The 26,318-nt window shown below is 35.6% G+C and overlaps 1 protein-coding gene across 4 annotated transcripts in view; it reads right to left on the reverse strand.

Moving 5' to 3' along the window:
* Nucleotides 1-2,640: 2,640 nt before the first annotated feature.
* The window catches only part of LOC120422528 (monocarboxylate transporter 12), a 30,511-nt gene continuing 6,833 nt past the window's right edge, over nt 2,641-26,318 (reverse strand). For 2 of the 4 annotated variants that reach the window (XM_039585990.2, XM_039585989.1), the window contains exons 2-7: nt 23,296-23,689; nt 7,356-7,475; nt 4,646-5,175; nt 3,969-4,581; nt 3,710-3,910; nt 2,641-3,456 (exon numbers count right to left, since the gene is read on the reverse strand). In XM_039585990.2, coding sequence (XP_039441924.1) covers nt 3,284-3,456; nt 3,710-3,910; nt 3,969-4,581; nt 4,646-5,175; nt 7,356-7,475; nt 23,296-23,455 — 1,797 coding nt within the window. In that variant the 5' untranslated portion in view covers nt 23,456-23,689 and the 3' untranslated portion in view covers nt 2,641-3,283. Of the gene's footprint in view, nt 3,457-3,709; nt 3,911-3,968; nt 4,582-4,645; nt 5,176-7,355; nt 7,476-23,295; nt 23,690-23,813; nt 24,082-26,318 lie in introns of those variants that run through there. The other 2 variants (XM_039585991.2, XM_039585988.2) reach the window with 2 other exon arrangements.

Raw genomic sequence — 26,318 nt, forward strand, 5'->3', positions numbered from 1 at the left:
ACGAATAGAGTTTTCTCGATTTCTTTGGTAGGTTTTCAAACGAGCATTGAACTCACTTTATGAGCGATGAACTCAAATGTTTGTAAAAACACACGAAGAGGACGCGAAAGTAAAGAAAAAATCGGAAATGGACATTTTTCTCTCAATTCTCTCTCGTTTTGCACAAACAATGAACGTTTTGAACGAACGATGATCATTTTGTTTCGTGCGGATTTGTAAAGATCTCAGTGAAAAAAAAAATACTGTACTACTTCTTGTTTCAAAAAAATAATATAAGAATTGGAATTTGGTACACACTCCCATTCCACTCCACCCATCACGACCTCGACCAGAGCGGAGTGACAAAAAGATTAATTTCACTAAACTTTTTTTTAATAATAAAAAAAAAATCAGTTACAAATGAACATTAAATCCGAACTTTTCGTTATTAAATTATCAAGGGTTATTATTTTAATGGTTACACATAAACCTAGGAGGATAAATTTTAGGGCTTTTGGGAAAACCGATATGCAACATAAAAATAGCCTGCCGTGTAAGTTTGGTTGAAAATCACTGTTCTAAAATTCAATGAGTTAAATCAGTGGTAACCTATCAAATATAGAGAAGATCATTACAAAGGTAAAAAGTAATTAAAAGGAATTGGCCTCTATTATGAAACTAAATCTAAAAACAAATATATGTTTTAAGGTTTTTACCATAATTAGAAATAATTGTAAAAAATCAATCATATTTAATTTTTAATTTACGAATGTTCAAACGTCAGATTTAATCCTCTTATTTTTAACTATTTTGCACAAATGTCTTTCGAGGATTTAAATTCATCCCATGTTTATTAGTGCTTTTTTTAAAATATTTGTTCTAGGTTAACTCTATTTCTCTTGTATTATTTTTTATTGGTAGTATTAAAGCTGTTCTAGAACCTTCACTCCTGAACTTTTTGGAGTTTTCCACAATTTTCTGTCATCTGTTAACTTGGTTTTCTTGTTTCTTACAATGCCTTTCTCATTAGAGAAAAGCTATACAATCTTTCGAAAAATGAACCTCGCTTACTAAACTTACCTACGCTTATACTTGCCGACTCAGGATCAAATTTTGAGCAAATCTAGAGTTTTTTTTAATAGGTCCCATAAACAAATGAATGACAATAGCTTATAGGACCTTTTCAAAAACTCTAGAAATGTCCGTTGATGGATTTTGTCCAGATTTTTTTGACGGTTTCATTCGATCTGTCTTGAGGTCGTACAAGTCCGTAATGAAAATTATTATCTTTGGTAAGTTATTGCAAGATTTCGCCAAGTAACGTGAAGCACGATGGGAGTACATTAAAGTTTTAATGAGGAAGTCACCAACCAACAAGCGGAGGATAAAGTAACATTTTGTCCATGAGGCTGTTAACGCCCATTTTAACTGTTTTGTGTATTTTGACAATTTATGTACTTGACCCTTGTCCATAGTGTAACACCTCTTGACGATGTATGAAGAAGCAAAGATCACCACGAACAGCAGTATGATCGTCTGCTGTATTGAAGCCCGAGACAATACTTTGCGTCTCCGAGGGTTTCTCCTCTGTTTCGCATCGTATCGTCAGAGGCACAGAATCAGCTGATCTTCAACAGCTGGTACAGATCGTTTTAACCGTTGCAGAGAGAACATCTCTCCACGGGGACAGCTCGATGCTGTGCCCCGTGCGTTGTAAATTAGTGACAATAAATGTTATTCGTTGTTGATAAACTCTCGATGTTTTATTCGATCGCGTATTATACAGAGGCTTTTGCAAATATTTTTCAAAGTTTTTGTCTCCACCCCCTTCAAAGCGGCCCGAAAATTATTTGTGCAAGCAGCTAAAAATAATTTAAAATCCATTCTCCGGCGTTTATAAGGATTTTCAACATGTTTGAGTTAATTTAAAAAATATTTTGGGTTTTTTGAGAATTTTCGATGACAGTACCGCAAAAAGTTTTTATTTTCCTAAAAAAATATCTTTATTAAAAATTAGATTTTTTGAAAACTAATTTTTTTTTTGCATTTCCGAAAAACGCCATTCGAATGGGAGTTTAATTTGAACGTCCATGCGTTCAGTCAATTCTCCATTCCAATCAAAATGAAAAGTCAAACTTTATGCCATAATTTCTCTATGAACATTTCTATGGTGTTTTCTTTAAAGTTCCATTAAACATATGAAACTCAATTGCTTATAGGACTTTAAAAAACTCTAGATTTTAGGTTTAAAGTAGGTCATAAAAGCGTATTTAGATTGTATGGAGATTTCCAGAACCATCATAAACCCCGTAAGTTTAAAAATGTTACTACGGTTAAAAGCTGGAAAGTAGAAATTTTCAGCCCTTGTAACGAAGAGTGTTTCTTTTCGATTTATTTTTTTATTTTTTTGTGAAGAAAAGTATGCCGTTTCGCCATTCGAGAATGAAGGGAAAAGTAATTTGTAAGTGAATGCCGAAATCCGTAGACATGGCATCCCTGCGAGAAAATATCTTTCTCTCTCTCTCGCAAAGAAAAATAAGACTGCTCGAATCAAAGGTTTGCGTCTAGAATGTACATTCGCGCCCTGGTAGAAAGCTTGAGTGGGAAAAACTGGGGCTGTGATAGTGGCACTACCAAAAAACAAAATCCCCCCGCAAAAACTAATCGTTATAATTTGTATTATCTCAAGAAAAAACGAAACTCAACATGGAAATTTGCATCGTTAGTGACAGCAACTCTTGGCAAAAAAATGTAAAAAGGAAAAACTCTGTTAACACAATCTCTGTCGCACGTTTCATTCGGCTCGTTTTTTTCTTTCTTTTCAGTCATTCTACCGAGCACTAATCAAAAGCACCGCGCTTTCCGGCACTTTAGTTTACTTACTTACTGTGTGGTCCCTCGTAAAAAGTTGGGTCCCGCTCACTTAAATTTCGCTATACGTTTTGCACCATTATTTTTTTTTTGTTTTCTCGATATGTTCGTCCATTCTTTCTGGCTTAGTTTTTTGTTTTAGTTTGATGGCATTCACTTACAAGCTAGGTTATTTGAAAAAAAAAAAAGTTTAAACGGGCCTACTTGGATGATAACAATTAAGCTCCGAGCACGCATCAATCTATCACAGGAAGCTTTTAATCGCCGGCGCGCGCACTTCAAATTGTTAACCTCTCTCTCTCTCTATTGGTATTGTTAGTTCCTGTAACAGTAGTGTGTGTGTGTGTGTGTTTGTTTATTAGTATTTGAGCATACTTGGTTTAGTTTTGTTTGTTTTTGTTTGTCTCTCTTTGGAAGATGGCGTTTTGTGTTTTCAGCTGGAAGATGATTGCTGTTGCTGGGACGTCGTCGTCGCCTGCTGATGTTTTCGCGCCAAATATCGCTGCAGCGGCGGGATGGCAAACAGCATGGCACCGCTGATGGCTATCGTGGAACCGGCTAGGATAAAGCCCGGATTGTATGAGTAGGTGATGTCGTAGAGCCAACCTGGTGGAAGAGGGAATTTCGTGAATGAATGTTTGAATTGATTTAATTTCGTCAATGGGATCATTCTGAGGAACCGAGCGTCTCCATGAATTAATTTTAAGAAATTAAAATATTATTTTTGAGCTGGAAATTTGATAAAACTTAATTCTGTCAATTAGAACGGCTTCAGGGAGCCAAACTCTAACAGAACCTGACGAAACGCAATTATTCACATTGACTTGAAAAATGTTGAGCAATTAAAAATAAAACTCACCAGCCAGCGGCGGCCCCAGGAAGGACGCGATGCCCTGGAACAGCAGCAGCAGTCCGAACGCGTTCGTCAGCTTCTCCAGCCCCAGCAGGTCGACCAGGATGACCGAGGTCAGCCCGACGTAGGCCCCGATCGTGAAACCGAAGATCGCCGAGTACGTGGCGAGACTGTAAAAGTCGAGGCACAGCACGGAGAAGGCAGTGGCTGAAATGTGACGATCGTTAGGGTGGTTCAGAGCATCCGGAACGGATTCGAATCTTACCTAATCCACAAATTGTGAGCGAAAGATTGTACACCAGAAGGCGATTTACCCACGGTTTGTCCGACAGATAGCCGAGGACGATTCGTCCGATCGTGTTGGCGATCCCAATGACTCCGAGCAGGTAGCTGGCGTGTTCGCGATCAATGTCCAGAACCTTGGCCTGGGCGGCCAGATACACGTACGGGATGTTGAAGCCAATGCTCGTAAGAAAGTTCGACACGGTGAAGATGATAAAGATCGGATCTTTCAGAATCGAAAAGTTCATCATCTCCTGGAAGGTGTCGGAAGTTTCCTTCGAGCACGGGATACAACCACAACAAACCGCCCCTTCCTCGTCCACCGGAAGTCCTTTGCCGCCGTTGCTTTGGACCGACCCGTAGCGTCCCTTCTCGTGCAGTGCCAGACTTCCGTGGGACGGATGGCGCGAGCTGATATTGTGCACGGATCCCGTGTACAAAGCGTCCTTCCGGTACATGGTTCCACTCTCAGCGCGCTTCATTGCCGGTTGATCGCCCGTGGGATGCAGCAAGGGTTGACTCAGGGCCAGCCGGATGCTGTCATCTCCTTGGCTCGTTTTGCGATTCATGCTGTTACTGCTCGTAGAGTGACCATTCTAAAAATAAAAAAGATTTTGAGGTTATTTCCGACCGATCGTAGCAAGCCACTTAGATACTCACCGAATTGAGCGCAATTTTCGGCGAATTTCCAAAACTGTGCGATCGCACTAGGCCCTGCTCGGCGTCCTTCACGCTTCCATTCAACTTTCCATTCGATCCCGGAGCCACCACCGTCGTCATCGGAACCGCTTCCGGAACCGCAGGTTCCGCCACCAACGGCCTAAACATCGCCCCAAACACGATACACCCCAGCACGATCACCGAAATCACCAGCAGCGCCCCCTGCCACCCGAACCGCTTGATCAGAATCTCCGTCAGCGGAGCAAATATGAACGTCCCCAGGCCGGAACCGCACACGGCAATGCCCGTGGCCAGGGATCTCAGTCTTTCGAAGTACATCGTCACGCTGACGATGGCCGGCAGGTAGATCAGCCCCAGGCCAAGCCCCGTGCCCAGGCCAATCGTGAGGAACAGCATCGTGACGCTCTTGGCAAACACGCTCAGCGCGAGGCAGGCCGAGGCCAGGATCGAGCCGGCGATCGTGACGGCCCTGCAGCCGTACCGGTTGACCAGCGAGGACGAAACGGGACCTTTGAATGGCAAAGTTTGAAAAAAATGTGATTTTCGTTTAAACATTGATGGAATTTCATCAAATAAAATTTATTTTTTTTATAAATTTTAAAATTTTAATAACAAAAAACAATTTTTAAAGTGAATTGGAAAAAGAAATTATATTCAAAGGATTTTTTTTTTTACTTTTCTGATTTAACAAATTTTACCAATTTTAACAATTATACCAATTTTACCAATATCAACAATTTTACCAATTTTAACAATTTTACCGATTTTACCAATTTTACCAATTATACCAATTTTATCAATACCAAAAATTTTAACAATTTTACCGACTTTATCAATTTTGTCAATTTGGTCAATTTGGTCAATTTGGTCAATTTCGTCAATTTTGTCAATTTTGTCAATTTTGTCAATTTTGTCAATTTTGTCAATTTGGTCAATTTTGTCAATTTGGTCAATTTGGTCAATTTTGTCAATTTCGTCAATTTCGTCAATTTTGTCAATTTTGTCAATTTTGTAAATTAAGTAAATTTTGCTTATTTTGTCAATTTGTCAATTTTGTCAAGTTTGTCAATTTTGTCAATTTTGTCAATTTTGTCAATTTTGTCAATTTTGTCAATTTTGTCAATTTTGTCAATTTTGTCAATTTTGTCAATTTGGTCAATTTTGTCAATTTGGTCAATTTGGTCAATTTTGTCAATTTCGTCAATTTCGTCAATTTTGTCAATTTTGTCAATTCTGTCAATTTTGTCAATTTTGTCAATTTTGTCAATTTAACAGTTTTAATAATTTTGACAATTTGGACAATCGGAAACAATTTGGAAAAGAACGCTTAGAGTTTTTAGTAAAGAAACTTTGCAAGGACAATTTTGACAAGTTTCAACAATATTGTAGATGGCGTTTTTTGAAAGTGCAAAAGTGGAAAAGTGCTGAGCCATCGCGTAAAAATAGACAGCGTCCTATTTCGCCCAGCAAAATGAAGTCGATATAGTAGTCAGTTTCGTTGGAGGAAAAGTGGAAAACTTGGTATAAAAATGACAACGCCATCGACAACGACATTTTTGACGATTACTGCATTGTTTTACAGTTACGATATAAAAGAACGATCTCTTAGAGTTTTATGTATAGAAGTTTAATAAGGCAAAACCCAGTCACAAACGATCGAAATTATAGTATTTTAGAAAACTACTATTTTAGTCTTGATATTTGATATTTTAGTATTTTAGTTCTTTAGTTCTTTAGTATTTTAGTATTTAGAAAACTACTATTTTAGTCTTGATATTTGATATTTTAGTATTTTAGTTCTTTAGTTCTTTAGTATTTTAGTATTTTAGTATTTTAGTATTTTAGTATTTTAGTATTTTAGTATTTTAGTATTTTAGTATTTTAGTATTTTAGTATTTTAGTATTTTAGTATTTTAGTATCTTAATATTTCAGCATTTTATTTTATTTTTGTATTTTTTAGACTTTATTCAATTGTAATATGAGTTTTTTTTAAATATATTTTTTAACTTTATTTAATAGCTTACGAAACTGATTCAAACTGTCAACCTCCTTCAAGTGCTCCTATTTGCAAGTTGCAACACTTGTCGAGAAAAGTCGCTCGCCCTTTCACTGCTTCGCAAACACGTGCCTCTTGACGCAGGAGTCTTCAGCACTGATGGAAAATAAGTCGATGAAAGGGGGGGGGCTTCAATAGTGAAACGTGATTACAAAAACGTGAAAGAGCAAGTAAAACAACCCAGCATCCCCTCTCGCCAAAAGACAATAGGAAAGGCAATCGCTTCTCTTCGAGCAGATATCTTAGATCTGCTCTGATGAAGGGTGGAAGAAATGGGGTAGGGGCAGGCCATATCATTGGAAAATCTCTCCAGTAAACAGAAGAGAAAATCGATATCCTCCAGCAGCGGCCCTGTTATTTGTTTAGCATCGGAACGAGGGGCACCATCAGACAACAAAGCAGGCCGTTGTTGCTAAAAGGGGAGGCGAGGGAGCAGGAGCTAACACGTGTTTGTCACACAGCTCGTGCTCGTCGAGCAAACAAGCAGCAGTAGGCCTTGACCGTGACGACACCCCGTTTTGTTGGGCTTTCCCGACTTTTCCCGAAAAGTGCTGGCTGCGCCAACAACAACAACAAAATGTGCCTTGACGTAGGTCGGGAAATGGGTGGCTAGTTTTTGAAGGGGAACTTACCTGAGCAGAGTGTGACGCCTACCAGGATCGAAGCAATCCATGCCGTGTAGCCTTTGCCCTCTTTGAAGTAGTCCAGAAACTCGTCGTAGAAAATTCCAAACGAGTAGGTCATGCCGTCAGCTGGAAGGTTAGAAAGATATTTTTTTTTTTGTAAGAAGATGAAATTTTAAAAATATCAGACATCAAGTAAGCCATGAAAGTCCCTGAATTAATCTACCTCAGATATGACTGTAATGGAATCCTACTCTCACTTCACTCTATTCGTCTCGGATTTCATTTCAGAAAACGTAATGGTATTAATTAGAGAGAACACCGGCGTTCATAATTACAAGCGAAGTCCACTGGTTGAGAGCCTTCCGTGATGAGTATGCTGCCTTCACGTCTCGTAACCGAGCCTCGTGGAATTGGGCTACCCAGTGACCGTAATTAATTTAGAAATGAGCAATTATCTCACAAAATTATTTCAAAGATTAGATGAAATTTTTTATTCAGGTGACGCAGCAAATTTCTAAAAATAATAACAAAATTTTCAACAAATCAAAAAGTTGCTCGAACCGGTTGAAAATAAGAATTGCGATTTAAAACAGAATACCACAAAATGCCGAGTTCAATGTCAAAAATAACATTTTGCAATAATGTTGTGGGGGGGTGGGTGGTCATCACATGGTGGCCAAATCGCAAACGACGACGACGCCGGGAGCAATAAACTATTCATATCTGTTTTGTTTTGTTTACCAGCATCATAGTAGACATTGCAATGTCATAGAGTAGAGTTCTAGACTGAACATGCTTCTTTTTAAAGTTTTTTTGAAAATGTTTTTTTTTGTAGATTAAATATACGATTTTTACTTTTTTTTTAAATTTTGCTCTAGAATTTGTGGGTTGTTCAATTTAATAGTAATATTTTTTCATTAACATTTATTTAAGATTTTTCCATCATAGCACCCTTACAATTTTTCACTCGTTTTTCCTTATTGTTTTGCCTGTATTTTTCAGTTAGAACACTAAGTTTGTTTGTTTTTTCATAAACTTTATCGTAAAATAAAGTCCTAAAGCTCTCTGTAAATGTTTATGTACAACGGTAAAAAAAAAACGATTGAAAACCTTTTCTGATCACTTTTTTTCATTTTAATGCATAACAAAAAATTGACAAGACAACATTTTTTCGATGGATTAATTATGGTCCCTTTGGAAAGAGCTGTCAAGTAGGACCTTTTCTGTCAAGAAGGGCCACGAAGTTAATTTTTGAAAATTGATTTTAAAATCAATTTTAAATCCTTTACGGGCGTACAAAGGGTTATTGTACTCAGAGAAATAATCTTTATCGTTGTGAATATCACATAATTTAAACCTAATTTTAGGACCCAATTATCATTTTATGGGTTTTTTGCTTGGAGGTGTAACTTGGAGGGGGATCTGTTCTCAAAATCCTCTCTGCGGTAAACGCCACGCAGTAGGGCTGGCCGCCTACACTTGTGCAAAAATACATTCTCGAGTGTTCTCTGATGTTTGACAGTTGACAACATTGACAAGAAAAGTGCTTGGGGCGTAAACTAACCCTAACAGGGTGGCCACTTAAGTCGGTAAATCGGGAAAGTCGGAAAAATCAGGAAGAAGTCGGGAATTTACGATTTTTTGTCAAAAAGTTGGGAAAAGTGTGGAACCCCAGCATACTCGTTTGAAAATTATTTTCTATTATTTGAATGATTTAGCAATATTATTTTTAAATTTCTATTTTTTTTAAAACTCAATTTATTTCGTTATTTGAATTTTGAATCAATGGATAAGAAGTTTCTTTAAACATAACTGTTGCAAATTTATTTATCTTTACTATTGAATATTGATGACGAAAATGTCAAGAAAAAACCTGTTATTTATGAAATTCAACTGATAGAAGTATTTTTAACGTAACTTCATTTTATCAAATAAACAAAAAACTTTAAAAGCAAAGAAAATCCAAACGTTTCTCGTATTCAATGATAAACAAGTAAAACATTTTGTTTGTTTTTATAGAAACTTTCAACAAAATATTTATATTGTAAATTATAAAATAGATTCAAGGCGTTTTGAAATAAGTCTCTTTCAAATTTCGCATGAAATTAGAGGTAAAGATCTTATTAACTGAATTATTTAATTAGATTTTTTTTTAACTTTCTGCCATTCTCCTTTCTTTTCCTATTGTTATCAGGATACAATTATTATTTTTATTTTTTATTGTTTCAGTTTTCTCTTTTAGTCAAAATTATGACAAGATTTTTTTCTAAAATAAATGTGTTGTTAAGTTTTTTTTTAAATAAAGTTTTTAATATTTTTTAATATTATTTAGAAATTATGTTCGGTGGTAGATGTTAACTTTTTCATAAACAGTTTTTGCTATCATTTTTTGGGTGAGAAATTCCTATTTTTTGAAGTTCTGAAAAATTTTGGAATACGAAAATGAGATTTTATCGGACTGGCTACGTCTGTGTTGGATTAGATACGATTAAAATTTATTGAAGCATTTTCAACGGATCATATTTGACAGAATTCACAGGGTAGGAAGGATGCGTTGACATACCGTACCAAACGCGGGTGTGTAAGTGTAAATTAGAAAATTGGGTATGGGAATGGGCGTGGGCGTGATATGGCATTTGATCAATGAATCATAATAAAGAGGGATCACTTTTTCAAACAAGTTGGACATCTAGGAAAAAAATGTTAATTTAAGAAACGTGGATGTTATTATGTAAATTGTGAATAGGAATCATTTTTCATGAAATCTATCTGTTAAAATGGAGAAGAATCTTGTGTCTTGAATACTGATCTCGCCAATCATCACCGCTTGGCGTGATTGTGGCGACCGCATTCAGAAGATACTAAGCAAATTAGTAACTCTCCTAATTTCGACCCTGTTGGCAAGATTTGTTTCTTACATTGTCGGATGAGCGAGCATTGTATACATATTTTGACTGGTTTTAAAAATAAACCTGCGATTTTTTTTTGTTCAGACTTCTAGTTAGTGTCGACGAGGAAGCACGAGCATGGCGAGATGGCGTGTGCCAAAGTGACAGTCGGGGGCCACGGCCACGGAAACCGGATCGAAGCATGCTAGTAAATTTTGACAAGCCGTTGCAGTTCCATCTATATTTATGAGAGAAGGTTTATCACCATCCTAGCATGCCACGCCACATGTTGACGGCTGAACACAATGCGCGATGTAGCCATCATTCCCTTCGACTGTCAATATTTGATGAGTGATTGAAACGGTAAATATGCACCCTTGATGCAGTATTGTTGACTTAAGTCATAACTGACTGGCTGTGGCGTTATCAGACAATGACATCTGCTGGTGGTGGTCGGGGTGATCTGCTCTGTTACATGGTTGTTACTAAATGTATTTGTAAACAACCGCTCAACGGAGGGAGGATCCGATCCGATAATCAGGCGTGATAATTGCAAAAATAGTTTACACATTGCAATCGCCGTAGCAGGGCGGATCAGTGTAAATTTTATGCGCGACCTCTAATTAAGTCAGTAAATCAGCCAGCCGGCAGCCGGTTGACCTCCGCAAGCCTCTTTCTTTCGCGCGCGCAAAGCAAAGCAAGCCGCGGAAATCGAATGTAAACAAACTGCGCTGCTTGGCGCGCAAATCGGCGGAATTATTAAAACTGCAAATAAACAGTTTGCTTTTAATTTATCATGGTGTGCTTTGTTTGCTTTGGGTTGATGATAATTTGGCAAAATCAACGCATTTTTGCAACAAAATTTTCGAGTGATTTAAAATCACTCTAATGAGCTTGAAAATTTGACGCCCCATAAAAAAAGATGCAATTATTTTTACGACAAACCACACAAATTCACAATTACGATGACTCAGCATGCTTTGATCGAAACATGAGCACTTGGCTTGGGTGGTTCCGACAGAGCGGGTGATTTAGATAGCACGCGGTTTATTAGGACTTTGTATCGCACCCAAGGCCTGCTTGGAGTGCAGTTTCCAAGCTGATATCGCGCCGCGTAAGAATGAGTGAGCTCACTACCAGCCCTCCTCACTCTTCCCCCTAGCAACGCAATAGTAGGTTATTATTTTGGAGAGGGTTTTTAGAAGATAACGGACTCATAATGACTGATCGACGACTTGCCGCGGCTAAGCCCTGCTACGATCGGAATGATTGATTTGTTATTGACTCGAAATTGTCGAACAATGCCGATTGGATTGGAATGCAATGTCAACATCGATTTACCACGTGTGCGTTAATAAGTTACAGGGTGGCGACAAAAATTCCATTCTTGATTTTTTTTACTTTTTCCTGACTTTTTCGATAATTTCTCAAAAAGTACCCACAAGACAACTTTTTCATAAAATAATTTTACCTACAGGACGAATGCAAATCGTCAAAATCTATGTTTTGAAAAAAACAAATTACAATTATCGAACAACATTTTTAAACTTACTTACGCAAAATACGAAATAATTTCGACTAAAGAGATAAATTAAACAATGCAGTCAATCAATGATAATTACTGAACAAGGTTAGAATCAGGATTATTTTTTCAAACTTCCAAGCATAAAGTACAGTCTAGAATTGATTATCCGAAATGCTCGAAATTTCTGGATAATCAAATCACCGATTTTTGTCAATGCCAAAAATGTTGTTGAAATATTTAAAAATCTGTATTTTGAGGACGAATTTTCTGATCGATTTGATGTCTTCGGCAAAGTTGTAGGTATTGTTTAGGACTTTTGAGAAACAATAGCTACACTTTAAAAACTTTTTTTTGGTTGAAGTTTTCAAGCAAACAAAATTTACAAAGACAAAATATACAATCTTAAGAGCTATGTTGGTTGGTCACAGCTATGAGGTTGGTCACAGGTTGGTCAAAATGCATTTAACAGTGTTCCCAATTTTTCGAAAAGTAATGATTTTGAGAAACGTTGGAAAAAGTTGAATTCATAATGATTGAATGTAAAATCCAATTTGCAATTGATTTCGATATCGTGCACCGTTTTCAAGTTATAAGCACCAAAAAAATTTAATAACGTAACTTTTTTTATAAAACAATCTTGACCATTTCGTAATACTTCTCAATCTTTTGAAAAAAAAAAAAAAAAAAAAATATATATATATATATATATATATATATATTAGACTGGCTCGTCGTTATATGGAAAATTTTCAAATTGATCAAATCAACCCAGAACAAAGTTTTTTCGGTCCCTTTTGGGTCCCTGAACAACCCCCCAAAATTTGGGAGCGATTGGTTCAGCCCACACTTTGCGCAAAGCGATTCAATTTTGTATGGGATTTAGTATGGGAAAACCAACTTTTTTGTATTTTGATTTTTATAATTTTCAGGTTTCACTGAATTTTAAAACCAATACCGTAGGAGTGTAGCCCTGATTGTCCTCTAAAACTTTCCCGAAGAAAGTATGGTCCTATCTCTCTTCTGAAAAAAGATATAGCGTTTTCAAAAGTTCGATTGGAAAATAAGTTAAGAAAATTATATTTTCTGACAACACTGGCAGTACATTTACGTAATATGAGTACGACATTTATTTCTAACTCTTTTCAAGTGCATCCTAGGTAAATGGTGTCTTCTGGAAAGTTGTTGTATATGAACAGGGCTATCTTTTAAAAATATAGACGTACAGGGTGACACCACTACAGGGTGTCAACTCAATCCTAACTTTTTCTGTTGGCTATTTGGAGCATTGATGTGTTCGGCAAAGTTGTAGAAAAACTTATTTTATGTTTCCTCCAACAATGAGTGACGCGATGACACCACAACAGAAGGGAGGGGAGGATACTCAACACAATAAATTCTCAAGATGGTCTTTTAAAATATTGATTTTTGCAGCAAAAGTGCAAAGAAGCTTATTTCATGACATTCGGTTAAGAGGATCACACGACAACCGCCTGTTATTTCATAACTGGGTCGAGCTTATGATCTAATCTTCAATGACTTCAGACACTTTTCAGATATATGTTTTAAAAATACTTGTGTCTGTAATCAACATCACTTCTAATCTCCAATCTATCATAAGCATAACAAATCAGACGTATTTGTTAAATTCAAGTATTGGAATCGAACATAAGTTGATCTTGAGTGAAAATTAAGACAATTGGTTTTATTTTTTTATGTTATGTATGACGTTGTTTTGCCAGTTAAAAATCCCAGTTCCAAGTGTGCTTTTTACTTGGCAAACATTGCTAACAGAGTTTCAATATTTTTTTTTCTAATGACACATTTCTTTATTGTACAATGGACAAAACATTGTTATTAGAATTCTAAACGATTTATTTGTTTTTTTTTTCAAACATATTTCTTTCCTTATTTGTTTACACATTTGTAAAATGTAGCTGTTTTGAATTCATTCAAACCTGTAATTTAAGTTAAATTATCCTATCCCTAAAGAATTTTAATTTCAAATAGAGTACCTCAACAACCTCTAAAATTTTAATGGGTGAATTTTATGTTAATCAGTTAAATGTGCTCGGAATTACTTAAATTATTATCAAATAATTAATTGAATATTATTGAAAGGAAAAAAAGTGGATTAAATTAGATCTTTTGATACCGTAAAACGGGGTGACTTTGATAGCCGGGGTGACTTTGATAGGTTTGCGATTTTTCCGAAAAATGAAGAGTACAATTAAAAAACGTAAGGAATGGTTCAGAAACATACTGACCGTGGTAGAGAAGTGTTCAAAGTTCCTCAAGAAGAAGTTTTCATAAAATTTTGAAGAGTTTAAAAAGTTAGTTAACTATAGTTAAGAAAATGTTAATGAAAGTCATTATTTTAAACTTCTCAAATAATAAAAAAAAATATGTGTTTTTGAAACACAGTTAAAAAAACATCTTCAAATTTATAGGAATTTTCAATAATTTTATAAACAAAACTAGTTTTAACAAATTTCAGGCAAAATTCCGACTTTTTAGCAATTTTACCTAAAATTTATATGTATTTTGTTAAAAAGGTTATAAACTTAGTTAACTTAACATAAACATTGATTTTTTTCTTACAAACTATATCAGCTACTTTAGTGATGGTAAATTTAACGTAAAATTAAAGTTGGAACATCTTAAATATGATTTTAGCAAGAAAAACTATGACTATCAAAGTCACCCCGGAATTAAAACTAAGAATTTAAACACTACTGAAAAAACTTTTTTTCCAAAATAGTGCATGGACTTAGTGTGGCCTACCCCAGTACATGTTTTAAAAATAATAATCTTGAGAAAACCCTTACCTGTTGGAAAATATTCTAAAAACAATTTGAAATCCTATCAAAGTCACCCCGGTTTACGGTACTCCTTTATGCAAATCGAGGGAACCATAATTGAAATGATTTTATAAAAAAGATGTTTAATCAATAAAACATATAATTTTGGCTCAATGTTGGCAATGATTCTTGAAAGTTCAATACAGTCGGGAATAATGTACGCAACAATACTTTTCGACAATAATTTAATAACATAAAAAACAAAGATTTGTTTGAAAAATAGCTCATTCTGTTATCTAAAATTATTTCAAAAAAATCCAATAACAGAGGACAAAAATATAACAATACTTAAAATAGTCAAAATAGTGATCTTGAAAAAAGACTTCAATAACTTTACTTAAGTTTGAAAGTACCCTTAAGTAAAGGTTCAGCAATTTAAAAAAAAAATAAAATATTTCGCTACACGCAATTAGAAAATTTTCGAACAATTTATTGGTTACCTTGGGCGGGATATCAATAATTAAATAATCCGTTTGCAATTTATTGTATGACCAGAATAATGTCCTTGATAAAATTACTCAAAATTGTCCCATAGTTCTAGCCATATTAAGGTGGTAGATGGTGTCTTTTACTTTTGGAGCAATGACTGTCAATGATGATTCTGAATTCAGGGTCCAGAAATAGTAAATTGAAATGAAAAAAAAACTTTATTTTTCACTTTATGTAAATTGCTTCTACAAACAACACAAGTAAACAATTTTTTGATTGAAACATTCTGAATCAAGATTTGAAAGTTTTTCCAAAACAAACATGGCCTCCAAACGGCCGATCGGGAATGATGCCTTTCAGAGCCTTAAGCAAAAAAAAAATATAACAAATTGCATTTTTTTTAAGTTTGGCTTGAATTTTTAAATTTGTTTTTAGCCTTCCATTGATCCTCCATTGATCATTGCCAAGGTAAAACAAACATTAGGGGAATATCTTTAAATTTAGTATATCAAGCCTTTTTTTCAAATATTTTCTAGCATGCCAAAAATGTTGTTGTGGAAAACAAATTGTTTAGTTTAAAAGTTGTGGGCTGCAAAAAAAATCACTATTTCCAAAAGGTTTTAAAATTTGCTCAAATGTGTAATCGAATAAAAGAGGATTTTGCAGTGTTTAAACTGTTGAAACTTATAATAACATCAAAAATTGGGAATCATTTTGAAAAATATGATACGAATGCCAAATTATGGTAAAGTGTAAAAAAAAATGAAAAATTATCAAGCTCCTGATTTTCGAAGGCAATTTTAAAGGGAAGATGAATGATAAACTTTGATTTTTTAATTTCCAATAAAAATGTCATAATGTTCTAGAAACTTTTAAAGCTAAATTAAAATTAAAATATTCATGAAAAATTTGCTAGAAACCTTCACGAGTTATTCATTGAGTTTGGAACATTTAAATACAACTTGTTTCAAGTGCATTTCAAATCATACATTTTTTCGGCTAAACAACTCTGCAATAATGAATAAAATAGAAATATAAAATATGTTTGAATTTATGCCATTGACTTATCTCCTTGTTTTGACAGAGTAATCCAAACATGTTTTAAAACTACTGCAAAATAAAAGAAGAAACCCCCCCTAATGTTTTTACATATTTGGAAAGATAATTCATTTTCCTACAAATTAATTTTATGTAGAATGAAGAATATTGTACCTGTGCTTTTCCTGAGGGTAATTCTCTACCAACTCACACGAAATCGGGAAAAGTTCCCCCGACCCCTCTTCGATTTGTGTGAAACTTTGACCTAAGGGGTAAATTTTGTCCTTGATCACGAATCCGAGGTCCGTTTTTCGATATCTCATGACGTAGGGACGGTACGACCCCTTCCATTTTCGAACATGCTAAAAAAGTGGTGTTTTTCAATAATTTGCAGCCTGAAACGGTGATGAGATAGAAATTTGGTGTCAAAGAGACTTTTATGTAAAATTGTACGCCCAATTTGATAGCGTACTCAGAACTCCGTATTATTCATCGAAAAAACATTAAAAAAGTTTTAAAAACTCTGCCATTTTCCGTTATTCAACTGTAAACATTTTTGGAACATGTCATTTAAAGGGAAATTTAGTGTACTTTTCGAAGGGTCATTTTTTCATTTAGAACAAAATTTTTCATTTTAAAATTTCGTGTTATTTCTAATTTTGCAGGGTTATTTTTAAGAGTGTAACAATGTTCTACAAAGTTGTAGTGCAGACAATGTTCAAAAATGAAAGGGGTCGTACCGTCCCTCCGTCACGAGATATCAAAAAACGGATTCGTGATCAGGGACAAAAGTTACCCCTTAGGACAAAGTTTCACGCAAATCGAAGAGGGGTCGGGGCAACTGCTGTGTGAGTTGGCGGAGAATTACCCCTGAATAAAAAAAAGTAGCGTGACGGGACAATATCGTAAAACTGGAATTTTAAAAAGGCACTCCAATATAATCGCTACAGTTTTGCCAGCATATATTATTTTTATTTTGCTCTTCTACACATTATCAAAAATTGAAAAACGAATCTTATGCTCCATGAACTGAACGAATTAGTTGAAATTTGAGTTTTGCCAGCCATTTCTTAGCGCGACGGGACAACGAAAGGAGCAGATTTATGAAAAAACTCATCTCCCATTCAATGGCTTGCAGTCCTTATTTGGTCAATATTTTTGGCGTTTGAGGTAAGAAAACGTATTTGAAGAACATAGCAATCATAATAATAATTAAATCTTTAATTTAAAATATTGTATTGAAAATTTCATAAAGTGACTTTTTAGTGTAGCTTTGCTAAGAATCGGTCTATTGTTGAATTGACAAATTTATACCTTTCTTTGCATCATTTTTGTTTCATTTGATCTAATTTCATTTTGAGATTAGGCTTACTTTTAAATCAAAGGCATTCAAACAAGTTTCATCAAACTTCACTAAATTTTGGGATAATTATGCTCAATTATCAGATAATTTTCTCCTTAGTTGACTTACTTAATCCATTTAATACCAGTAAACTCTGTTCCTCACTTTGAATTAATCAGCTAGTGCGTCCTTCCTGAGATTTCCCGGGACAGAATGACCGGGAATTTTGAAAAACTGGGAATTCCCGAATCCCGGGAAATTTTATATTTTGTTCCGGTTTTCCGGAACTTGAAAAAATACATATTTTGGTCAGGAAATTTAAATTTTGTTATGAAAATAGTGGAACAGTTGAATACTGAGTAATTGATTAGTTTTTTTATAGCGTTCAAAATGTTATTGAGACAGCGTGAATTTTACTTTTTATGGAAAATTGTTGAAATTTTAGAGTACAAATTTAAAAAAAATTCTGTGTAATTTTATGTATTGTTTAAATATTAGGTTATAATTTACGTTAATTAATGTTATTTTAATTCAAAATAAATTTTCATAGTTTACCATTTATATTTCGGTACAATCATCTTCTGTGAATTGGGACAAATGTATCGTTTTGGGAAAAATGTTGAATCCACATTTTTGCACAATGTTTTGATATTTCTGATTGATTTGGTTAAAATTTAACATAACAACAAAACAAAAACCTAGTACACCAAATAATGCTGTAAAATCTACTATTCCAACTTATATTGAAGTTCTGATTTGCACCAAAAGGCGGACTTAAATGAAGATAAACGATAATATTAAAATATAAGTTTAAAAAAAAACAAAATTCTAAACTTATCAAAAATGTAACAATGACTGGATGTAATTTTCATTGTTTCATTTTTTTCTTTTTCTCATACCTTATAAAATACATTTTTCTATAAGCTTATATTTACTTATTTAATCTGAAACACATGAAACACACAAGAATTGCAGTTGATTCAAAATCTAAAGCATAACAAAGTACATTAAAAATACCAACTGCTTTCCCCTTTAAGATTGTAGTCTAGACTCTCACCAGTTCATGACAATAAACTTATTCTATGATTTTAAGGTTTAAAAACATATGTACTGAAGTGTACGAACTCGGACTAAATTATGCACGCGTTTACTTTTAAACTAAAACTTTATTAATATTAAGAAGGGTTTACAATTTGGACTTGACACGACGACGGTCGGCAGGGAAAGAGATCGACTCGAGATCTGCTCGTGCTCTCCAGGCCTTGTGCTATAAAAGCTATTCTCAGTACCTACAATAATGATACCTACTGACAATTAGGATTCAACTATTGGCAATGCTTTTATAGTATACGAGGGATACTACATCTCTCCCACGACAAACTAAGACTCACCAAAGTTTCCGGATAACTTTTTGAGTGACTACTGACGACTGAGGACATTATGAAACGTTTCACTTGACTCTAGATCTGGTTAATTTTACTTGCTAGCATTTTGACAACGACTTGACTTTGACGACTACTACTGACGACTAATACTGACGACTCGACCTTGAATTTCTTTTGAAACTAAGACTATTGTTTCTTCTTCGACTCACTTACTTCCGAGCACATGTTCAGACGAAGTACTTCCACGCTTTCTGACAACTCTGCAACGCGGCGATCCTCGTTTCGGCGGTCATCAGTTTCCGAACCAGATTGCTCAGACTCACCTTCGCAGTATGTAGAGATGTGGCCTTTCCTTCCACACGTGTAGCATTTCCAGTCACGCGCCGGACACGTTGCTGGGTTATGATGGCGTCCACACCGGAAGCATGGTCCGAAACGACTGTTACTCACCTGACCTTGGCCTCTCCTTCCGCCCATAGACTGTTGACCACTTACCTTCTGAACTCTTGCAAACCTTACCTCGGACTGGATCGACATTTCCTTGTTCTGATTCAGGGCGGCCTCGTAGCTCCGAGCAATGCTGCAAGCCTTGTCGAAGGTCAAGCCGAACTCCGTCAGCAGCTTCTTCCGCAGGCTCTCGTCGTAGACCCCCACGACGAACTGGTCCCGCAGAGCATCGGACAGGAAAGTCCCGAACTCACACGACTGTGCTTTAGCTTTGAGGTTAACCACGAACTCCGAGATTGTTTGGGACGCGAGCTGTTCACACTTCCCGAAGGCGTATCGCTCCGAAACCACGTTTGTCGTCGGTGCTAGGTGCGCCTTGAATAGTTCAACCAACGCACTGTACGTCTTCTTACGGGGACTATCGGGAGCACACAACCTTGTGGCCAAAGTGTACAGACTTGGACCGGCAACCGTAAACATCACTGGCACTTTTAACTCTTCCGAAGTTTCATTGACCATGAAAAACATCTCCAGACGGTTCTGGTACTCGTCCCAGTCTTCACCAACCACAAACTGCTCGATCTGTCCAAACATACCAGTCCGGATGACCGGGGCTTGGCTACCTTCAGCTGTTGGTTCCTCTTTCGGCGGCATGTTTCTAGGTTATGTTCACCGCACCACGTGTTCACTTGCCGGACGTTTTATCACTTTTTGCACACGCGACAACCAAAATAATCAAAATTTACTTACAACTCACTTCGTTTATCTTCGTCGCCAAGTTGAAGTGTACGAACTCGGACTAATTAATGCACGCGTTTACTTTTAAACTAAAACTTTATTAATATTAAGAAGGGTTTACAATTTGGACTTGACACGACGACGGTCGGCAGGGAAAGAGATCGACTCGAGATCTGCTCGTGCTCTCCAGGCCTTGTGCTATAAAAGCTATTCTCAGTACCTACAATAATGATACCTACTGACAATTAGGATTCAACTATTGGCAATGCTTTTATAGTATACGAGGGATACTACATGTACTAAAAATAGTTTTTATGGCAATTTAAAAAAAAATACCTGGGATCCCGGGAATTGACGGGATTTAAATTTATGTTTCCCGTTTCCCAGGGAATCCAAAACCTGGGAAAATTGCTGATGGAAGGAGGTTCAGCTTGGGCTTATGACGGAACACGAGATAAGCTAAAACATCGAAATAAATTTATGTAGCTTGGAGAAAATAAAATTAATATCTATGCACTTTTGCTGCAAAAATCAATATTTTAAAAGACCATCTTGAGAATTTATTGTGTTGAGTATCCTCCCCTCCCTTCTGTTGTGGTGTCATCGCGTCACTCATTGTTGGAGGAAACATAAAATAAGTTTTTCTACAACTTTGCCGAACACATCAATGCTCCAAATAGCCAACAGAAAAAGTTAGGATTGAGTTGACACCCTGTAGTGGTGTCACCCTGTTCCCATAATGATAAAAAGTTACGTTAAATAACTTTCTCAACAACTTTGCCGAATACACCAATCCTCTAAATGGGCAACAGAAAGAGTTAGGATTGGGTTGACACCCTGTAGTGGTGTCACCCTGTACGTCTATATTTTTAAAAGATAGCCCTGTTCATATACAACAACTTTCCAGAAGACACCATTTACCTAGGATGCACTTGAAAAGAGTTAGAAATAAATGTCGTACTCATATTACGTAAATGTACTGCCAGTGTTGTCAGAAAATATAATTTTCTTAACTTATTTTCCAATCGAACTTTTGAAAACGCTATATCTTTTTTCAGAAGAGAGATAGGACCATACTTTCTTCGGGAAAGTTTTAGAGGACAATCAGGGCTACACTCCTACGGTATTGGTTTTAAAATTCAGTGAAACCTGAAAATTATAAAAATCAAAATACAAAAAAGTTGGTTTTCCCATACTAAATCCCATACAAAATTGAATCGCTTTGCGCAAAGTGTGGGCTGAACCAATCGCTCCCAAATTTTGGGGGGTTGTTCAGGGACCCAAAAGGGACCGAAAAAACTTTGTTCTGAAAAATCGATCATGTCGAGCCATCCTAATATATATATATATATATATATATATATATATATATATATATATATATATATATATATATATATATATATATATATATATATATATATATATATATATATATATATATATATATATATATAAAATGTAAAATACATAATATTGTAAAACTCCCTGATCTTTCGAATACAAATATTTAGATGATTTAAAAAAATATGTTTTCCTGTTTGTTTTTCTTTCAGGGGCTTTTTACTTTTTTCTAAAGCAATCATTATACAGTATTATTATTAGAAAAAATGGCAACACTGTCAAACTTATTTACATCAACTCCCACTAAGAATTTTGGCTCGAACCTCGAGTCGATCTGGCTCTTCTTCACAAAATACCTTATTTTTCGAAGAATACCCAAATTTCAATATTTGCAATATGGGTGAAAGCGAAATTTTGTAGCTTTTTCATTTATTAGAGTTTTTTTTTGAAAAATACTAACGTTTTCACAAAATACCATTTTTTTTCGAAAATACTCAAATTTCAAAATTTGCAATTTGGGCGAAAGCAAAATTTGTTAAGATTTTCATTCTATTAGAGTTTTTTTGAATACTAAATTTTTCACAAAATGCCTTGTTTTTTCTAAATACTCAAATTTCAAAATTTGCAATATGGGCGAAAGCGGAATTTTGTAAGCTTTTTCATTTTTTAGTTTTTTTTTTAGAAAAATACTGAATTTTTCACAAAATATCTTATTTTTTCGAAAATACCCAAATTTCAAAATTTGCTATATGGATATCAAACGAAGCGAAATTGTGTATGCATTTTTACCTATTCAAAAAAAAATTCTAGAAATAATCAAAATTGTTCACAAAATACCGTACCATTTTTAAGCTACTAAATTTTTTAGAATTTGCAATATGGAAGAAAGCGAAATTTTGTTAGCTTTTTCATTTTATTAGAATTTTTTTGAGTCATGGGATTCCTATGCAAATAGGAACTTTTGAAAATTTAAACTAGAATTACTAAAATTTTCACAAAATACTTAAAAAAATAAAATTTGCAATATGAGTATCAAACGAAGCAAAATTTTGTATGCTTTTTCACCGTTTTGATTTTTTTGAAGCAATAAAATTTGTTCAATAAAATATTTTGCAATACAGTCCAAGCTCGATTATACGAAGGCATTGGAAAAAATCACATCGGATAATCGAAAAATGATTTTTTTTGTTGTTGTCTTATTTTTGATTGCCGTGCTCAAGTATGGCCCCAAAACTACTCTAAAACGATTAAAAAAAATGAGGTCCAAAATGACGGTGATGAAATATTTAAATAGTAGTTTATGCAACAAGTTGCAAAAAGAGGATTTTTTCAGCACGAGTCGTACATTTATCTAACGAGGTTTACCGAGTTAGATAAATACGACGAGTGATGAAAAATCAAGTTTTGCAACGAGTTCCATACAACGTTTTTTGCAATTCCGAAAAACACCCTTTGGACAGAATTATAGGACAAATGTCCATGCATTGAGTCAATGAATCGTTCAAATCAAAAAAAATGTTGAAAAGTATAACTTTTCCTAACAAGTGCTGAAAAGTTCAACTTTTCAGCATCCATTTCAGTGCTGAAAAGTAGAACTTTTCAGCATTTGTTTTGAAATGGGTTACTATTCGATTCTGTTATTTTTGGTATAGAAAAGTAGGCTGTTTCGTTGTTCAAGAATGACAGGAAAAGTAAGTAGTTTCACGACGCAATTGCAAAAAAATGCATTTGGCAATTTTTGAAGGTCTTGAAAAAATATGTTCAAAAACTAGAACAAACTGCAAAAAAATGAATTCCGACGTTTTTTTTGTTGATTATTTGAAAAAATGTTACAAATTTCCGATATTTCCTCAATTTTTTTTTGTGAATTTTTGCAAACTTGAAATTTTTATCGACTTAGTTGCCACCCTGGTAATTCAAAACAATTGCCTTTTTTAAGCCACTCTACTTACTGACAATGTGTATGCTGAACGAGGCCAGCACCACCATCCAGCCCCAGCCGCCATCGGGTGGTGGCGGGAGACCGCTGTCCTGCGGTCCCTCGTGCTCCTCCGTGGCCGGAGTGGTTCCGTTTTGGGGACGCTTCCGCGAGGCAGGTGGTCCGTGGGTCATTTTGCTTGGGTAGGGCTCGCCTATTTTTTAAACTTCTATATTAGCACTTTTGAACTTAAAACAGATTTGTAACACTTTGATATGTAAACTTTTAACTTCTTTTTTTCCTTGCACTAAGTACACATTGTTATAATTGGGTTTTGCAATTTGGTTGTGCAAAACTATTTTTTTCTGTTTTGATAGATGTTTTGTAGTTTTACGAAAACTACTGGAAGCTACCGGATAACCATTGAACTGAAAAGATAAGAAAAAAATGACTAATTAGATTTTTTTAAATAAAAAATTTAGTTGAGCCCCTCAACAACCCACTACCATAAAAGGTCCGTCACCACCACCGACCTCTCTAATCTAAACTCACATTCTGTTCACACTATCAACATGACTCCCAGCGAGTTCGATTCACTTTCACGCGAGAATCGCGCACCAAGTGCGAAAAAGTTCACGACCCACGATTAAGCAAACAGAAAAAAAGAAATAAAGAAACAAACCGCCACACTTTAAAATTGCACTCTTCGCACCTCCCCTTAAGCAAAGCAATCGAACAACAACAACAACAACAGCTCAGTAGGCTCTGACCGACCGATCGAGCCAAGCGGCGTGCCAGTACTGGCGTTGAGATGGTCAATGGTCACTTGGATTGGGTGATGAATGACGACTAGGCAAAGTGCGCGCGCGAGATAGAGCTTCTTATCAGGCAGGCTGCTTGACACCGCCTGCTGTGACGGAACTCTCTCTGAGCTGAGTGAATGAGAGCTGAACAGCGCGCGATAGTTCATTTTTCCTTATCAGCTGAGGGATGGGTGGTGATGGATCCTCGTGGAGCACGTGAAAACAGTACGAACAACATGTACTTGAGCAACTTGTTCAAGGAATCTGAGAGGGCACGTTTTGAAGGATTGCAGCGCGGTGTCTCCTCGATTTTAATTAGTTTTGCACACCTCGTTGCTATTTAGTTCCGCGATTTAAGCTAATTCCGGCCAAACACTTGGCTGTCTGTATTTGCCAGGTGGCTTTTAATAGCTCTGAGCTTGTGCTAATGTGCAATAAATTAGCACCCTAGCAATCCAGTCTGGCAGAACTCAAGTGTCTGCTATCATTATCACCTGGTTTGTTACTATGTCTACGCTGCAGCGGCAGGTAATTTATTCAGCATTACTGACCGGTGGACAAAGGAGGTGACAACCAATTATTGACCTTATGGAAAGTTTTTCAAACGGATATCGTAAAAGCGAATCCCACCAAGTCAATCAACTTCCTTTGTTGACATCTGAAACTATAAGAGCACAACCCGCCTTCTGCCCACAAAGCTGCTGCACAATAAAGACCTTGTCTGGACTCTAACGAATAATATCTGAGTCATTAATACACACTCAGCAGTAACAGCAGTTTAATTGTCTCTTCCTCAAGTGGAATCCTATACTGCACCACACACACGATTAATCGAGTGTCCAAACCACTCTGGGCTTGTTGCGTGTGCTAACGGCCTACTTCGATGTCCTACCCTCTCCTTGCCGAGGATCCTTCGTCGGAGCTTGGACTAACGGACGTAACTCACCACACCAAATTTGAAACTCACCACAGCTAATTAAAACGCATTTGACAGTTGTCTGTTTGTCTGTGCCGGTAGACAGAACGAAAAGAAATTGCGAACATTTCGTCGCAGCAGGCTGAAATGCGTCGCGAGTGCGCTTTTCTATTTCCGTACAAAGAAAAGTCGGTGCATTCACTTAGTGACATTTCGATTTTTTGTGGTTAAAGTTTTCTAAAGTGAAATTAAGGTTTAAACACACCTTCTTAACAAGTTAGTAAAAAAACCACAAATTAACCAGTTCATCAAATACCAATCAACTTCACACTAAGACCGCCAAAAATACACCAGCAAGCGATATATTTTTAAACATTCTATCTCTTGTATCACGTTCTTCGACAACGTAGGCGACGGCGGCGGCGACGCCTACTTTGATCGGTCTGCAAGCCGCAAACCGCACCAAGCATAGACAAACAGACGAAAATCTCTTCAATATTCTATCAACCAATAAACACCAGCAAACTCACCACGAAAATTCGAATTTACCAAAGCACCAGTTTGACAGTTCGCACGCTGAGTCTAAATTTTGTTTTTTCGCGTTTTTTAATTTTCTGATTTTTTTTTTACAGGAACTCTGTGTTTACTTTTTTCTAACCAAAGAAGTATATTGAAAACGGATTTTCTTTCGCTGAAAAAATTATCCAGAAATAATCAAGACTAGAGTACAAAAGACCATTTTTATCAGGTTGGCCTTAACTAAAATAGTAAAAGTTTTTTTTTACAAAATCCATAAGGCCGATGCAAATATTTAAAAAAGTTTTTGTCCCTCGGCCCTGGCCGAGGTCAAGGGGGGGGGGGGGGGGGGCAAAAAAATAAAAAAATATAAAAATTTAAATAACAAGCCATAATCTTCACTTTAAATGAAAAAAAGTGTTTTAAAATGCATTTTACACTAGTTCAGTTGTTTTGCAATCATTAGTTTTCAAAAAATCTAAGATCTGACAAAAACAAAAATTGTATCGAAAAAAAAGATTTTGCATCGAAAATTTTCAAAAAATCTTAAGATGTTTTAATAAACCCAAACATGCTAAAAATGATTTTAAACGCAGGAGATTGTATTTTAATTCGATTTCAGCTAGTTGCCCTTGAATTTTCATTGAAATTTTGAAGTTTATTGTAAAAATATTTTTTTTGCCCCCTGATTTTTCGGGCCAATTTTGAAGGGGGGGGGGGGGGGGGGGTGACAAAAACTTTTAAAAATATTTGTACCAGCCTACAAAATCGGAAAAAGTCAGAAATTTGTGTTTTTTTGTGAAAATTGAAAAAAGTCAGAAT

This window comes from Culex pipiens, chromosome 1 (assembly GCF_016801865.2).
Source record: "Culex pipiens pallens isolate TS chromosome 1, TS_CPP_V2, whole genome shotgun sequence".
In the NCBI taxonomy this organism is placed as follows: Eukaryota; Metazoa; Arthropoda; class Insecta; order Diptera; family Culicidae; genus Culex; species Culex pipiens.